The sequence below is a fragment of the Sapajus apella genome, unplaced genomic scaffold (genome assembly GCF_009761245.1).
Source record: "Sapajus apella isolate SASKATOON/1434 unplaced genomic scaffold, GSC_monkey_1.0 scaffold5, whole genome shotgun sequence".
In the NCBI taxonomy this organism is placed as follows: domain Eukaryota; kingdom Metazoa; phylum Chordata; class Mammalia; order Primates; family Cebidae; genus Sapajus; species Sapajus apella.
In genome coordinates, this window is record NW_022436945.1 from 20279167 (window position 1) to 20296553 (window position 17387).

The 17387-nt window shown below is 45.3% G+C and overlaps 2 protein-coding genes and 1 long non-coding RNA gene across 12 annotated transcripts in view; 1 reads left to right on the top strand and 2 right to left on the bottom strand.

Annotated features, from left to right (window-relative positions):
- LOC116548070 overlaps positions 1-17387 on the bottom strand; it is an 854356-nt gene that overhangs the window by 112615 nt on the left and 724354 nt on the right. The window lies entirely within an intron of this gene.
- LOC116548037 lies at positions 5667-9358 on the bottom strand. Of its 2 annotated transcripts, none has more exons than XM_032273726.1 (2): positions 9257-9358; positions 5667-8394 (listed from the first exon to the last, which is right to left on the bottom strand). In XM_032273726.1, exon 2 carries the CDS (start codon positions 6942-6944, stop codon positions 6156-6158), a length of 789 nt encoding a protein of 262 aa, XP_032129617.1. In that variant the 5' UTR covers positions 6945-8394; positions 9257-9358; the 3' UTR covers positions 5667-6155. The 2 variants fall into 2 exon arrangements, with proteins under 2 accessions (XP_032129617.1, XP_032129621.1); XM_032273730.1 differs by having other exon boundaries at positions 8711-9358.
- The window catches only part of PCDH7 (protocadherin 7), a 410550-nt gene continuing 402568 nt past the window's right edge, over positions 9406-17387 (top strand). For 7 of the 9 annotated variants that reach the window (XM_032273691.1, XM_032273695.1, XM_032273720.1 and 4 more), the window contains exon 1: positions 9406-13697. In XM_032273691.1, coding sequence (XP_032129582.1) covers positions 10530-13697 — 3168 coding nt within the window. In that variant the 5' untranslated portion in view covers positions 9406-10529. The remainder of the gene's footprint in view (positions 13698-17387) is intronic. The other 2 variants (XM_032273698.1, XM_032273702.1) reach the window with 1 other exon arrangement.

Sequence of the window (17387 nt, forward strand, 5' to 3'; positions counted from 1 at the left end):
TGCTGTAGAATTAATGAATTCCTTTGGCAATATAGTGTTTTCTTGCTTTTTGAGTTTCTTGTGTTCTCATGCAGATTTCTGTGCATTTAATTTAAAATTCACTTCATCCAATTTTGTGAAGTAGCTTTTGAAAGAAAAGACTTTTTCCTATAGATCCATTTATACTATCACTTTGGTAGGGTTCTTTGGCTTTTGTTTTGGGTGGGCTCTGTGGTATACTCTTTGATTTCTTCAGTCGTAATCAATAACAGAATTGTCTGCGAGTTCTCCAGTGGATTAGGCTGTGGTTATTTATGGAGGCTGTGGTGAGACTTTACTGAGGACTGGGGTTCTGCATGAGCTGATCCTCAGGCTTTTTGGTGGTATGTGCAGGCACTAGTAGTGACAACAGTGGGCTGGACAAGCCCATCTTCAAGTCCCTGGGTGGTATGTGTGGGGTTGCTGTCAGTGACAGTTGTCCTGGGTATTCGGTTCTGAGGCTTTGGGGAGTGCATGTTTTGACTCACTGTGTCCTGGAGGCAGCCTCCCTGATGTGCTGGACCTTTTTTGCCAAGGGTGTAGGGCACTTCATGGGTTCATGTGCTAGGGTTATGACTGCACTGCTGGGTCCAGATGGTATGACAACACTGCAGCATTCTGAGTGAATGTGGAGGGATGTTGGAAGTGCATCAGGAATATAAAAATGCATATGTTATTGGACAGGATGTAGTCTGGGATCAGCTCCATTCTCAAAATAGTGCCAAGCTGCAGCAGCTTGAGTCTCAGGGCAAGGGTGGGACTCAGCATGATTTCTCTCTCTGAAGCAATGTAGTTGTGTTAATTCCAGGCAGTTCTCTATACAGGAACCCTGGGGCCTGAGAAGGTCTTCTGTAGCTAGGATTGCAGGTGTCTATAGAGGGAATGTAGACTGTTGGGGATCTTTTACATACTTTTTCTTGCAATGGGAAGTCATTCCTGGCTCGGAGCGGATTTCAGCCATCTGCTTTTCTTCCCTGTTTGTGCTGCCATCTTGAACTTCCCTGCCTCAGAGGGTCCCTGTTATTTCCTTATTGAATTCTAGTGTTCTCCCTTAGATACTCTATTTTGACGTGTGGCTATCTACTCACTCTTTTGTTCTTTTTTTGTGTATGGAAGAAGCATGTGCTGGGTGCCTCTAGTAAGCCTTCTTGATGACCTATGACCACACATGCAAACAGTTTACAGTACTGCTACTACATGTTTGGACCCTCCAACATGGATTCCTGTAAATTTTGTATTTGTATGATTTGTGTTTAAAAAACAAACACACTCAAAATAATACTGTGTTTTTTTTAGTATATCTGCTGTCTTATTATTGGGTAATTCCTGATAAAAGAGGACTTTTGCTTTCATTAGACATTGTCAGGGAGGAAAACCTTCTTCTCTACCAGTTTAGGTTATGTTCTTGAGAGGTATTTTGCCATTAAACTGGCAAAGACAGATTAGCAAAAGAGAAAAACAGATTTAATTATGTATGTATACATGGGTGTTGACAAAGAAATGTGATTCAAGGAGGCAGTCAGAATTTGGGGCTTATTTGTCATCTTAATAGAGTTCAGGGGAGGTCAGAGGGCATGTCTGGAAAAAACAAATGACTTTAAGGGAAGACCAATGGACCTTGGGAGAATAAATGATAGATATAACAGTTTTATGCCAGCATCTGTTTCTCTATCCAGGTGCTACCTTGTGCTGACTTATTTGCTTCAATGCTAAGACTTGCTCCTCTGTGGTTGTGAAACTCACAGAGAAGGGCTTTATAACAATGGAATTATTTGCAGGAGGCTTTGCTTTTAAAAAGACAGGGTTTAGAAAAAGCCTCTTTCTGCAGCTATTGATTCTCAAATGTCTTCAACTCAAAATAGTCCTTTATGCACTGTGGCATATTCTGGACCCTTCAACATCAATAAGAAAGCACATTCTTAGCTTGGAATTTTATGTCTAATAATTGAAAGAGCTTTCTACAGACTAGTTTCTGACTCCATAGATTTAAGCCTTGATTCTGCTCTATCACACACATACGCCCGGGAACCTATCACGTCACAACCTCTGACGCTGCACCTTTGCACCACCATACTGATGAGCTGGCAAAGTGGATGTTGGGAAAATTCTTGGAAGCCGTTCTACACTATGATGACTAGCAACAACTTAACTGTGAGAGAAGGGGAGTGTGAATCCATAAAAATACATTTTAACACATCCAAATTAAATGTATCCCCATGTCAACTTTCCCTTAGCTAGAGCCTCAAAATGCCTGTGGTCTCTCTCACACAACTTAAACAAGTAGTGTGGCAAAGAGAAAACTGGAATGAGATAAAGACCTGCTCTTAACCTACCGTGGTTAAAATTCTTACTCTTGCAGATATCAAAATCATAACTGTGCAAACACTCCCCCACTGTACCACCACTTCGAGGTCTTGGAAGAGGCTGGTACAAGTGAGACGCTGAAAGCTCAGGCCTCCTTAGCATCACAGTAAGTCTGCCCAGGAGGGTAATTCTGGAATTGGGAAACAATGCCAGGATGCCTACAGAGAAGAACTTTCCAGTGGGTAAAGGCAATTTTCATTTATAGACCTTTAGAAAATACCTTATAGGTGAAAATAAAATAGAAACAAGGGCATGGCTTTGGTTTCAGTGATACCTTTTGAAGTTCAGCATGTTTTTCTCTTAACCTCTTATATGTTAAATAAATTTGTTTTATTTAAAAAATATGCACAATGCTTCTTATCTGTTAGAAGAAAAATAGAAGCTTTATATTAGATATCACTGAAACATCAGGGGTAGAGACTATTTCTTCCCTCCAAATAGGCAGACATGATCTAACATCTGGAAAGAGACAAAGAATCACCAAGGAACAGAAAGATCTAGTAAACCTTTCAGTACTGAACTTAGGTATATATTGTTGAATAACATATACTGTTACTAATCAGTGCTGTTAGTTTAATAACATATTAAATCACTATTTTATACCTAAGTTAGTGAAATTCCACGCTTGTATTTACATCTTTGCAATGTTTTTTTTAATCCAATCATTTGCAGACAATATTTAGAATCAGTTACACAGCCAAATCAAGAAATAAAAAGAACAGTGAAAAAAAACACACACACATACAAATAATCATTTTTATCTTTCTGTCTCACTGTGAGTTAACAATACTTTATGAAGAGTCCTGTTCAGTGTTAAACTCTATACCAGTCACTAGAAAAAAATATTAACTAAAGTAAGTTTGTTAGTGAAAAATCATCAGATACAAATGTGTGTAGCTTTATGAAGAACTTGTCTTGGCAATGGAGTAGCATTTCTCTCTGTTACTGAATAGCACACCTGCTGTTTTATAGGGATGTATTCCTGAACCCATATTATCTACTTTGACATGCTTCTTAATGCAGCTTTACTTGGATAATTTATTTTAAAAGCTCTGAAATGGACATCAAAAATGTACTACCACTTTCCGCCATCAATGTCAGTCTGAAGTTTCCTGAGATCTCCAAGTATTAGTCCTAAGTCAGATTCATAACCAGCTTGACTTATACAGAGTTGAGCAACGACTACATATGTATCAGCCACCCTTATTTCCCAGGGAAGTGAAATTCGCCTTCCACGTACGGTTACCCAGTTCTAGTTAATGGCCTCATCTAGCCACAAGGGGGCCAAGAGGTACAATTCTGCCTTAGGCCCAGAGGCCCCAGTTAGAAATACTTGGGGCAAGTTCTCAGTGACTGCCCTGTAAGTATCAGCATCTGTCGCTAGAAAATTCATTGCTGCTGGAGTAGCCAAATTTCTTATATTTTTCACTGTAGAAACATCCCACATCATGTATTTCCTAATTACAGTCATCAAATTTGTTCGAATAAAGTTTTGTACCACCTGTTATTCAGAAGGACCATGAGAAGTGACCTAGATAGGTCAACATAGCCAGAGGCTAAAACTTATAAAGCTAATTCATAATTTTCAACCATTCTTGTTATAAGCAAGGTCATTTATTTGGGTATTCAATTTGTACAAGTAATTATAACGATATTTCTCCCCCAAATCCTTAACATATTATCTAGCTTAGAGGTCATTATTCACAGCAGTATTTTATAGATTCTGCCATGATAGTAAAAATATGCAAATCTCCCAAGTTCATACTGTAAAGGGCATTGGTAGATCTGATTTTACCATCAAAAGTGGAAGGAGATAGCTTCAGATTGCCCAAAATAATAGGATGTATTGCTTTTAACCTATCAAGGGCCTTTTTCCCAGAACTAATTCAGATTTTATAAAATACTGTGTTCCCCCAACTTAAATTTTTGAAAATGTATGAAAACTAACATAAAGTTGAAAAAAATTCGTAAACTAATGATCTTGTAAATAAAAGACAAATGGCAGTTATACTAACTGACTGGTTCTTTGTGTCATAACTTGTAAATCTCTGCTATATTGCATATATTTTGGCATTTAAAACTTTAGAAAATGAAAAAAAAACCAATAACGGTCAATATGTGCTAAACTTAAAAGTGAAAATCATTTATTCTGTGTTATTTTAAAACCTAAAACACTCTGTTGAATCTGAAAACCAGACAGCATGTGAGTTAATAAACACTTAAAATCTATTTTTGAAAGTTTCTTCTATTTTGTAATAGGGGTTTTCATACTGGCCTTGTGGAAATGTTTATAGTTATCCACTAGGTAGTATGAATCAACTTAGCTTAGTTTCTGTGTGCTTCTTTCATTGATACATTGTAAAATATAGCTTTGCATATGATTTCTTGATTTAAACAGCACAACTTATTCTGTCTTGGCTAGAGACCAATTAAATAACCACTGATGCAAGCAGTTATTACCTGCTTAAAAGGAAATCTGTGGTTTCCTTATTTAAACTGCTGAGTTTTAATGTCTTTCAAAAAGGCTGTTATTGCAATGAATAATTTAGTCATTTCAGTCTACTAAACATTTTAATACTACAAGCATGGATTTCAGGCTGAAAAATATGTCTAAATTTTCTCAGTCTCAAATATCAGAATTATACTTGGAATAGTTACCCATAGATATGTTTACTCTTTCAAGTAATATATGTTTAAAGGACAACCGTTTGTAGCAATTATTTAGAAAAGGAAGACTGGCATATCTAATTTAGCAAAAGCGATTAGAGAGATGGTTAATTATAAAGGCTTAGAAAACACGTCTACAGATAGAAGACCCTTTTAAAAAAGATGAAAGGTCAATGGATTGAGAGATATCCGAGTGTCATTTCCTCTGTTTGTCCCTTGGTGGAGTTATTGAGTTACTTTCTCCCTTTCTGTCGAACTGCTTTATATTTCTTTACAGAACTGGCTATCATGTTTACTGAATTTAACCTTTTTCTCGTGTTACTGTGAATACAGCGTCTATTATAAATGAAAGTCCCCCTGAGATCATATCTCCAGCACCTACTTTGTATTCTTAACCATAAACTTTTGTTGTAGTTACTTCTCTTACTGTCTTTACTCGAGGCTTGAACTGCACCAGGGACCCTGAATGCTATTTTTCTGTTCAGCCACTGAAATTTCTTAACGGCAAAACAGGTTTAAGCAAGCGAGGCGAGTAGGTAAATTTTAAACAAAAAAACAAAACAAAACAAAACCTACCGAATATTTCAAGTTTAGGATAAGATATTTGGCACAGAAAATGAATTGTTAGTCAAGGTTTTATTAAACGCATATTAGAACGGGATGGTATTTGTATTTTAATCAATTTCAGTTTTTACATCTTGGTTGCAAAGGGACATTTCCTTTTATTGCTCTTTTTTAAAAAGCCACTAAAGAAAAAACAGCAATCTCCATTTCAACATTCCCTCAAACATTTTGTTTCCTACATGCGGTGACGTCCGATGACTCTGAGCAATGCAAGCTTTAGGACACTGATCTCATTTTCTCTCTCCAGTTGGCCGCCAACGCAGCAGCACCAGCAGCGGCGGCAGCAACTGGCTCTTCGATTTATTGCAGCCGGTTACACTTTCGATCCCATTTCCTTCTGAACCTTTTCCTCTTAGGTTGAGAAGATAAATGCAGCCTCGGGTCTGAGAAGCCGGGCGGGGTTGGTGGGTGAGAGCGAAGCCGGATATCACATTCCCTCGGTGAGGTCTGGTACCCGGGGGGATTAAGTCTCGCGGTTCCATTTAATGAAATTGCTGAGCACTTGTGACACTGGCTCTAAGACTGCGGAAATGGGGCGGGGGTGGGGGAAACTGCTTCTCTCTTCCATTCATCCTCCTTGCCGGCGAGAGGAGAGTGTCAGCCCCTAGACAGGGGGCGGAAGAGGACAGGGGGCGGAAGAGGACTGGGAGCTCCAGCCGCCGCCAGGGCGCCCCGAGGGCTCCTCTCACCTCCCCTGTACCCCTACCCCGCCCATTCCGTTTGCTTGCCCAGAACAGCGCTGTTGGGCAAAGCCGCCGCCACTTCTTTGCTCCTCTGGCAGAAAGGTCGGAGCCCGGGACTGATGGGGGCGGGAGCACAGCCAGCAGGCTTCCTGGCCCCCGCAGTCTGTCCTCGCTGCTCTCCATGCAACACACGTCGGACCCATTTCCCACGCCGGCTGGGCTCCGCGGCGAAGTTGGTAGGAATGAGAGTGAGGAGGGCGGGCTGGAGACTTCCTCCCGCTCGCCAAGAGGAAACCACTCCACTGTGAAGGACGCGCTGCACCTCCCTATTCGTCCGGGAAGAAATGTGCAGCGCGCGGGGGAAAAGCCGCCCACTCCTTCGCACCCCCTTCCCGCCCCCGGCAAGTGTGCGCCTGGAGAGTGCGGGCCAGAGCCGCGGGCAAATAAATGCTTGGAGATGCCGAGAGGCTTATTCAGGTTTATGGTCTGGAGAGGGAAGAGGGAGTGCACAGCGTTTCTGCCCACGCGGCTGCCTGAAGTTTGCAAAATCTTAGTAAGGCGGCGAGGGGAGTGAGTGCACTGCACCATATTGCCGCGCAGCGGAATGCAAGGCGCACCGCCGCGGAGTGGAGACGGCTTCTCCCTTTTGCCTCGAACCTGGGAAAAAGGGAGAGCAGGGTCGGAGGCTTGGAGGGAGGCAGGCGTTTGGATAAACCCGAGTTCTTGCCCAATGTAAGAGGGACTTGGCTTTTCTGCCACTTAGCCAGCCGCGAAGGCGCTGCGGAGCCCACCACCGCCCCCGGCTCGAGACTGCGGTGGTACGCACTGAGCCTGCGCGCGGGGCTTTTCTCGCTGATGCTGCAGATACAGCGCTGAGACGCTCGGGTTCCTGCCGAGGGAGGGTTAGCGGGAAGGCCGGGTTCCCTGCCCTGGCCTCGGAGGAGGAGCCACCACCCCCGGAGTGATGCTGCTTTCACAGACTGGAAAATACTCCCCAACTCCCTGGCACACACTTATACACACTTCCATCCGCCGCGCTTCTACGATCCCCCGTAGGGAAAGCCTGGAAATCTCTGCCGCCTCTCCCTCCTCATTCCTGTTCCTGCGCCCGCCCAAACAACCGCGCGCTACATCTGCTCCTTGACTTTATTGGTGTTTGTCTTGTTTAAATCATTCTGTCTTCTCACCCAGGCCTCGTACAGAATACCCGCACTGGACAGATATTTTTTTGTTTTGTTTTTTTTTAACCAGTTTTACATTTTTCTTTAAGGGGAGGCCCTTAAATGCTTATAGATACGTCAGGCGAATTGAAGACTAACCAACTCCCAGAAGCAGCCCTTTCTCTCATTTGAGATGGTAAAAATTCTCCCCCAAAACCTCCAGTCCGTCTCAATCTTGTCAACCTAGCCTGGCCCCTTCATTGACAGTCACTGAAATAAATGAGTAAATGGCTCAGTTCAGAAAACAGACCTCAGATCTGATGAGGGCGGCTGCGGTGGTCGTAACTGAAAATTGGGGAAGCCTCCTGTGAGGAAATAGTGGTACAAAGTCAAAAGGAGAGATAGGGAACTGGGGACACTTTGGTACACAAAAGTTGCCATTAAAGTTTATTTCCCTTTTATCCAGATAGGTGACGCTACACTTTGCCAGTTACTAAAGGCTGCAGGTTTCTGCTCAGAAAATAATATCGAGGTTTCCAACATGTGTTTATTCCCCAGGCGCGAGCACACACGGTCTACCCCCCATAAGCAACCACGACGACAGGAATGTCAGGCATTTAAATAAGGACAGGCATCCTTCTCCCTCCACCCCCTATCCCCCAGCAACCATCCAAAGTCTGAGCTCCCAAAAAAGGATCTTTCTCCCGCTCTCTGGAGTTTGATGTTCTCTCTTCACGACTGCAGTCCGTCTTGATTTTTCAGAACAGTGTGGCTTCTTTCTGGGCTGACGTGAGTTCCCCAAGACCCCGGTAACCAGCTCCTAACCAAGATGCTAAATCGCGAACCGCAGACGCTTTCTGGGGGAAAGAGAACGTCGTCTGAGGGGGTGAGAGAAGGAGAAACCCATCCTGACACCAGCTCCAAAAGCTCTCACGCGTGAACTGAGCATTAGTCAAGGGAAGAGGAATTTTACCAGCCCGAGGGAGGGAAAACAAGTCCCCCAGAGAAGAAGACCGCTGTACTCGCTGGGGGCGGGGGTTGGGGGTTGGGGGTTGGGGGTTGGGGGTTGGGGCGGAACGGACTTTGGCTTAAAGAGGACTGGCTCAGATTGAGCACACTTTGAGCGGCCCCTGGAGCTGAGGCTGGGCATTCCCGAGCGCGGCGGCGGACTGACGCTCCCTCCCGCGTCCTTACCCCAGGCCCTCCTCCCTCGCAGTCTCCCAGTGTGTAGTTTCGGCGGCTCCGCTGTTACTGCCGCCACCGCTGCAGCAGCAGCGTCAGGGACAAGCCTGAGCCTGGAGCGAGGCGAGCTCCCAGCAGCAACCACCACTTTGGGCAACTTGCGGGTTTCCTGCTCGCGGGTAGCGAAGGGGAGCTTCCCACTTGCGGTTCAGTGTCTCCGAGTCGCTGCAGCCCGAGGGGCGGCGGGAGCGCCCGCACCAGACTCTCTCAGACGCGAAAAGGGACGAGACAACTGCGTAATTCACCAGCCGTGCCAGGACACTCCGAGGCCACAACCAACTGGCACTTTTTCTCCCCTTGGCAAACTGGATTTTTTTTTTTAAGCTACTTGGCAGCTGGCTCTGACTCCACCTCCCCCTCCACCCCCGCCCCAAAGCTTTTGGTTTTTCTTCGGAAACCCAGACAGAATTGGGTATCTTTGTTAATTGTCATTGGGGACGCCCGGCCGGGCGCTTTCGCCAGCTAACGTCGCCTGTGCTCGGAGCCCGGTTTGCTCACCTTTGAACTGCAAAGGGATCAAGTTCAGTTCGAGTTCCCTGCATTGGGAGTAAAAGGAAGGAGAGAGAGCGTGCAGGAGAGCGAGTGGGAGAGGGGGAAAGGGGAAAGGAGAGGAGGGAGGAGAGAGAGGAGGGAGGAGAGAGAAAGGGAGGGAGGGAGGGGAGGGATCGAGAGAGAGCGGGGAGAGAGAGAGGCTGCAATCTCCTCCCAGAATCGCGCACAGCGCTGCAGATCCCAGTGCTCCGACATGCGGGCCGAATGCAGGTGAGAAAAGGCACGGACTCTGCGGCTGCGAACCCAAACTTGGGCACCGCACGGGGCGCACGGTTCAAGCCTTCGCCCCCGCGGGCGAAAGGCTGCTGCGGTTTCAGGCGGCGGCTTCGTGACTAATGACCTTGCGCAGAGTTGTTAAGAAGAAAGAGAAACCCGCACTCTCCGGGGTGAGGAGGGACTGACTCTCTGGGCGTCTCTGAAGATGGCTCGAGCTTCTCTTTGGCGCGCCGGGGGAACCCGGACGCGGCCCGCGCTGTGACGCGAGTAGTCTCCACTGCATCGTGCCCGGAGCGACGTGCCAGGGGATTTTTCATTCTCGATCTGTTGACTAGCTCCCCCGCTGCCTGAGCAGAGTCGGAGTTGAGACTGGCTTGTTGCTGGCCCCAGCGCCTGGCGCAGGAAGCGACTCACGTTTGCCTGGGCGGCCAGAGCCGGAGCGGAGCCTGGGTTTGGAGTGAGCGCTTGGAACGTGAATCGGACTCAACTCGAGTAGCAGCAGCAAAGACCAGCGGGCTGGCAGGCGGGGGAGGCTGGAGGCTCATTCCCCACCTCTTCCCAGCCCCACTGTCCGTCTGCCAGAGCGGTTCCGGCCCCTTCCGACCGAGCGGGGACTGGAACCGGGGATTCTCCGCCCGCTGCGGGGATGACTCTGGGGGGGGGGGGGGCGCCGAACCCGCAGCGCGCAGTGTCCCGTGAACTGTGAGTACTGCGACTGAACGGCGGCCGGCGAGCGGGCGATTAGCACCCATTGCATGAATTATGAAACAATAACTTTCGGAAGAAGCAGGAGGAAAAGAAAGAAGCATCTATCGCTGCCCTCCCATACCCATCCCCGGCCGACTCTCCACGCCGCTTCTGCCCCCTCCCTCCCTTCCCTCTCGCTCCTTCCTTTCCGGGAGAGGGGAGAGGACTGGGGGGAGGGCAGGCGGCCGGCCCCGGAGGAGGGGGGCGCCGAGGGGGCTGTGGTTAGAAGGAGCAGTAGCAGCAGCAGCAGGAGAAGATGCTGAGGATGCGGACCACGGGATGGACGCGCGGCTGGTGCTTGGGCTGCTGCCTCCTCCTGCCGCTGTCGCTCAGCCTGGCGGCCGCCAAGCAGCTCCTCCGGTACCGGCTGGCCGAGGAGGGCCCCGCCGACGTCCGTATCGGCAACGTGGCTTCGGACCTGGGCATCGTGACGGGATCGGGTGAGGTGACTTTCAGCCTGGAGTCCGGTTCCGAGTACCTGAAGATCGACAACCTCACCGGCGAGCTGAGCACGAGCGAGCGGCGCATCGACCGCGAGAAGCTGCCTCAGTGTCAGATGATCTTCGACGAGAACGAGTGCTTCCTGGACTTCGAGGTGTCGGTGATCGGGCCCTCGCAGAGCTGGGTGGACCTGTTCGAGGGTCGGGTCATCGTGCTGGACATCAACGACAACACGCCCACCTTCCCGTCGCCAGTGCTCACGCTCACGGTGGAGGAGAACCGGCCGGTGGGCACGCTCTACCTGCTGCCCACCGCCACCGACCGGGACTTCGGCCGCAACGGCATCGAGCGCTACGAGCTGCTCCAGGAACCCGGAGGCGGCGGCAGCGAGGGCCGGCGCGCCGGGGCGGCCGACAGCGCCCCCTACCCCGGGGGCGGCGGGAACGGCGCGAGCGGCGGCGGCTCCGGAGGCTCCAAGCGGCGGCCGGACGCGCCCGAGGGCGGCGGCGGCGCCAACCCCGGCGGCCGCAGCAGCGTGTTCGAGCTGCAGGTGGCGGACACCCCGGACGGCGAGAAGCAGCCGCAGCTGATCGTGAAGGGGGCGCTGGACCGCGAACAGCGCGACTCCTATGAGCTGACCCTGCGGGTGCGCGACGGCGGCGACCCTCCTCGCTCCTCGCAGGCCATCCTGAGGGTCCTCATCACTGACGTGAACGACAACAGCCCCCGCTTCGAGAAGAGCGTGTACGAGGCCGACTTGGCGGAGAACAGCGCCCCGGGGACCCCCATCCTGCAACTGCGCGCAGCCGACTTGGACGTGGGGGTCAACGGGCAGATCGAGTACGTGTTCGGGGCGGCCACGGAGTCGGTGAGGCGGCTGCTGCGGCTGGACGAGACGTCTGGCTGGCTCAGCGTCCTGCACCGCATCGACCGCGAGGAGGTGAACCAGCTGCGCTTCACGGTCATGGCCCGCGATCGCGGGCAGCCCCCTAAGACTGACAAGGCCACCGTGGTCCTCAACATCAAGGACGAGAACGACAACGTGCCGTCCATTGAAATCCGCAAGATCGGGCGCATCCCTCTCAAGGACGGGGTGGCCAACGTGGCCGAAGACGTGCTGGTCGACACCCCCATAGCACTGGTGCAGGTGTCCGACCGAGACCAAGGCGAGAACGGGGTGGTCACCTGCACCGTGGTGGGCGACGTGCCCTTCCAGCTCAAGCCGGCCAGCGACACCGAGGGTGATCAGAACAAGAAGAAGTACTTCCTGCACACTTCGACCCCTCTGGATTATGAGACCACCCGGGAGTTCAACGTGGTCATCGTGGCGGTGGACTCAGGCAGCCCCAGCCTCTCCAGCAACAACTCCCTGATCGTCAAGGTGGGAGACACCAACGACAACCCGCCCGTGTTCGACCAGTCGGTGGTGGAGGTTTACTTCCCTGAAAACAACATCCCGGGCGAGAGAGTGGCCACGGTGCTGGCGACAGACGCCGACAGCGGAAAGAACGCCGAGATCGCCTACTCGCTGGACTCCTCTGTGATGGGGATCTTTGCCATTGATCCCGATTCTGGGGACATCCTGGTCAATACGGTGCTGGACCGCGAGCAGACTGACAGGTATGAGTTTAAAGTTAACGCCAAAGACAAAGGCATCCCCGTGCTGCAGGGCAGCACCACGGTGATTGTGCAGGTGGCTGATAAGAATGACAATGACCCTAAGTTTATGCAGGACGTCTTCACCTTTTATGTGAAAGAAAACTTGCAGCCCAACAGCCCTGTGGGGATGGTCACCGTGATGGATGCTGACAAGGGGCGGAATGCAGAGATGAGCCTGTATATAGAGGAGAACAATAACATTTTTTCTATTGAAAATGACACGGGGACCATTTACTCCACAATGTCTTTTGACCGGGAACATCAGACCACATACACTTTCAGAGTCAAGGCTGTGGACAGGGGAGATCCTCCCAGATCTGCCACAGCTACAGTCTCACTTTTTGTGATGGATGAAAATGACAATGCTCCCACAGTTACCCTTCCCAGAAACATTTCCTACACTTTACTGCCACCTTCAAGTAATGTCAGGACAGTAGTAGCTACAGTGTTGGCAACAGACAGTGATGATGGCATCAATGCAGACCTGAACTACAGCATTGTGGGAGGGAATCCCTTCAAGCTGTTTGAGATTGATCCCACTAGTGGTGTGGTTTCCTTAGTGGGAAAACTCACCCAAAAGCATTATGGCTTGCACAGGTTGGTGGTGCAAGTGAATGACAGTGGGCAGCCTTCCCAGTCCACCACGGCTCTGGTGCATGTGTTTGTCAATGAAAGTGTTTCTAATGCAACTGTGATTGACTCCCAGATAGCTAGAAGTTTGCACACTCCACTCACCCAGGATATAGCTGGTGACCCAAGCTATGAAATTAGCAAACAGAGACTCAGTATTGTCATCGGCGTGGTTGCTGGCATTATGACAGTGATTCTAATCATCTTAATTGTAGTGATGGCAAGGTACTGCAGGTCCAAAAATAAAAATGGCTATGAAGCCGGCAAAAAAGATCACGAAGACTTTTTTACACCGCAACAGCATGACAAATCTAAAAAGCCTAAAAAGGACAAGAAAAACAAAAAATCTAAGCAGCCTCTCTACAGCAGCATTGTCACTGTAGAGGCTTCTAAACCAAATGGACAGAGGTATGATAGTGTCAATGAGAAGCTGTCAGACAGCCCAAGCATGGGGCGATACAGATCTGTTAATGGTGGGCCTGGCAGTCCTGACCTGGCAAGGCATTACAAATCGAGTTCCCCATTGCCTACTGTCCAGCTTCATCCCCAGTCACCAACTGCAGGAAAAAAACACCAGGCCGTACAAGATCTACCACCAGCCAACACATTTGTGGGAGCAGGAGACAACATTTCAATTGGATCAGATCACTGCTCTGAGTACAGCTGTCAAACTAATAACAAGTACAGCAAACAGGTAAGATGCATCCCAAATGTATTTAAATATCCAAGGGAGGGCTAGTAACTCTGAGTCAGATTATCTTCGGTAAAGTTTTGTCTTCTGGTTTTTAAAGTTACTATTAAAATTGTAACAGGAGGAACTTAATGTTAATTTATGCACCATTAATTTAGCAAAGGCCATCCGCAAGAGGTGTACCACTGTATTTTGCAAGTTTAGACTTAAGGTTCGGTAAACTACTGAAGGAACTGTTCAAAGTAGGCAGTGTTTTGCATGTCTCTTTGCCCTCAACATCTCTAATTCATGCTACTTTTTGTTCCCAGAATAAATCTGTATGTATTGTTTAGATGGTTAGTTTTCACCTGAAATTATTTTCTTTTGCGGCAACTAAGTGGATAATTGCATCCAGAACAAAAGTTTCTAAAGTTACTACTGGTGTCTATGCAAACTGAATACCATAAAAGTTTTAGCTATGTTATTTACAATGCAGGATTTTACAGATAAGCAGATGCTGATTCATGCAAATGTAGTACTAAGTCTGAGATATTGAAATACTACTTTGATGAAAAAGCTGGTTTAAAAATATTTACTGATATGCAAATGTCATGTAGAACTCTCAATATTTTATATCTATTACAATTGATATCTATAACAATTAGTGATCTATAATGATATGCAAATACTATTTGCATTCTTCCTGTTTGGTATTAAAAGTTTGTAAACAAAAATACATTGCATGAGCCATTTATCATTTAAGCCAAGTAATGAAAGTATTCATGATCGGTATACTGTGTGCAAGACTATTTCAGCATGTGTTATGATATATTGAGAATATAAAAATTATGTGACATAATTGTTTCTCAGTGACAAAATATATGACGTAATTGTTTCTCAGTGAAATGTAGAAACAGTAAAATATACATATATTCTGAGGTGGAACTTAAGCAAAAATGAAATTTATTTTTGAAAGTTTTCCTTGTGTGATACACAATCCTCAGAAAGTTTACTTTGTATATCCACCAAAGTTTGCCCCACAGCAAATAAGACCTTTTGGTAAGGGCTGTGTCTCATGCTACAGCAACCTCAGATAATAAATCATTATGTATTTCTTACTGTCAGAACCCATCTCAAGAAACACAGTTATGACTGTCAATCTAGTTTCTATTAAATATGCTTTGTGTGTGGAATGTGGAATCTGAGAAGAATTGAGGCAAAGGAAAATGTTATTTTATAGCCTTATTGATGATGTTACAAAAAGAGGTATTAATTCTTTATTGCTTTTATGATTATTGAAATTAGTTTTTCAAATAAATATTTTCTCTATATATTACCTTATTGTAGCTGTGTGGATAAGGAGAAACAGTCTTAATATGCGTTTATATCTAATAATAAATGCCATCTAAGAAAACGCTGGTTTGAACTATATTTACATTAAATGGCTTTGAAAATATGTCCTTTGATATATGTGCATTTGAATTATTTATTTATTTTAAACCAACATTTTACAAAATCGAGTGTTTATGTCTGTTCTATTATTGTGTTACCTGGAGTTAGAAGCTTATTTTTGTATTGTTGTGGTGCTTTTATCAGTTTTGTAAACAAGGAAGATTCTAGCTAAAATAGTAGCACTTTTTACAGATTACTTATAAACACCCAAAAATAAATTGAGATTAGACATTTCTCTAGAAAATAGCAACAGGTAATGCAAAGGAGTGTGAAGAGATCTGTCTGCAGAATATTTATATCTCGGTTTGTATCCTAATGGTACTTCTGTCCTGTGGCCAGGTAGCATTTGCATTCTCAATTGTGTAATCTGCTTTTGAGTGGACATAGCAAGTAACACTTTTATAGATACTTTATGCAAACACTTTATATGCTCTGTGCTGTCACTTAAGCTTCATTTGCTCATCAGCTGAAGTTAGCTCTATATTCTTGAATATTTAAAACAGCTACTATCAAGACTGTTGGCAAAGCGATATGCTTATAAATAAACTAATATAGGGTGTTAGCCTCTTAACTGAGCAAAGAAGTCCATATTCCAAAAGAGAATACCCTCAAAGTAATTGGAATGAATCACACAGTTTGCCAAAAGTGGCTTTGGAAAACTTTTCTGTCATTAGGTATTCAAAGGAAGTATACAGTTTTAACCACAAGTAAACAGCTGACCTAAAATGAAATAAAGGCAAATGAAACACATTCCCCTTAATGTAATTAGTAATAGTAATTGATATGTTTCATCTCCTCAATATTGCTGTCAGGGGACAAGGGATCATTTACAAAGGTACAGTCTGTTTTGACGTCTGACATAAATAGGATCCTTTTTGTTCTGCTTTTGTTTCTGTCATAAGTAGGTAATTTCCTATTTTTATTTTAAATATATGACCCTTAATTTTTACAGAAGTGCCAAAACATATTTTCTTTGATTAAACATATTTCTTTGATTTCTCTGATGTTAAAAAATAAAAAAAAAATAGAATTCAGGATTTCTCTGTAATTTCCTTCTTTTGATAAATGAATTTATCTAAGGTAAAAGTTGACAGTTGTATTCTTTCAGTTCCATACAGCAGGGTCTAATTTAAAGATTGAGATTTCATTGCACATAAAGCCTTCATTTTATTTATAGTTTTCCTGAATTGCCTTATTGCAGTTATTTGTGAAAAAAAATTAAAGTGATGTTTCTTAGAGTGTTCTTCATGAGAATTAGATTTTAAAGTGTTGTACCTAAGTCCTGTTGTTTTCATTATAGTAGGTTAAGCAGCTTTGTAGAAATACAAGTTTGTAAATAATACTCTCTCTTACCCTCTTACTTTTTGTTTTGTGTACATGGACTCTAGAGACATTCAAATCAAGCTTCTATAGTTACTCTTTGGCAGACTCTAGGAGATTTGTAGAGTTGCTGGAATTATTTCCAAAATTCACACTTTAGAAAAGCTAACTGATGATGTAGCCCAAGTTTTCATAGCTCATACCTTTGCAATTCAAACAAAAGCCTTTGCTCTCAACTAAATAATGTGTTTAGTTGAGTAAAATGTGGATCATTGACAGCATTATTGAGATGAAATCTCCACCTTTCTGTTTCATTCTTCATTTGCTTGGGAAACCTGGTCTTGGTGGTTGTTAAACTTTTGTGAACTAAAAGTACAACTGTGCTTTTGATTCATAACAGAAAGGCAAATGCATTCTATTTTTCAGTTTATTTTTAGTCTTCAGTATTTTACTATGTGCTAAGCATTTTTCTGTTTTCTTTTAAAAATAATATAATCCCCCAAAACAGTAATAGTATGAAAAGTACAGTTACTATTTTGCTTATTATTCTTAAATTCTGTTGAGCTTATTCTTGATATGCTGTTATTTAGATAATGCACTTACAAGTAAAAATTTTATTGTATTTAGTAAATGGAAAGTAAGGTAACTTATTTTTGGCAAGAACTTAGCTTGAATAAACATCCATTTTAAAACCCACTTGCAACTGATCCTGAAACACGAAAATTTACGTTAACTTCAGTGACAGTTTCAGAGTTTGTCTTTATAATGTTCTTTTTAATTGATCAAATTATGTTCAATATGTTCGTTGTATACTTGGTGAAAAAATGTGGCAGAACTTATTTTTTTTAATTGCTTTGATTTTGGAAGCACATGGATGACTTGCCATCATTTATTAAGCAATGTATGTTATATATATATATATATATATATATATATATATAT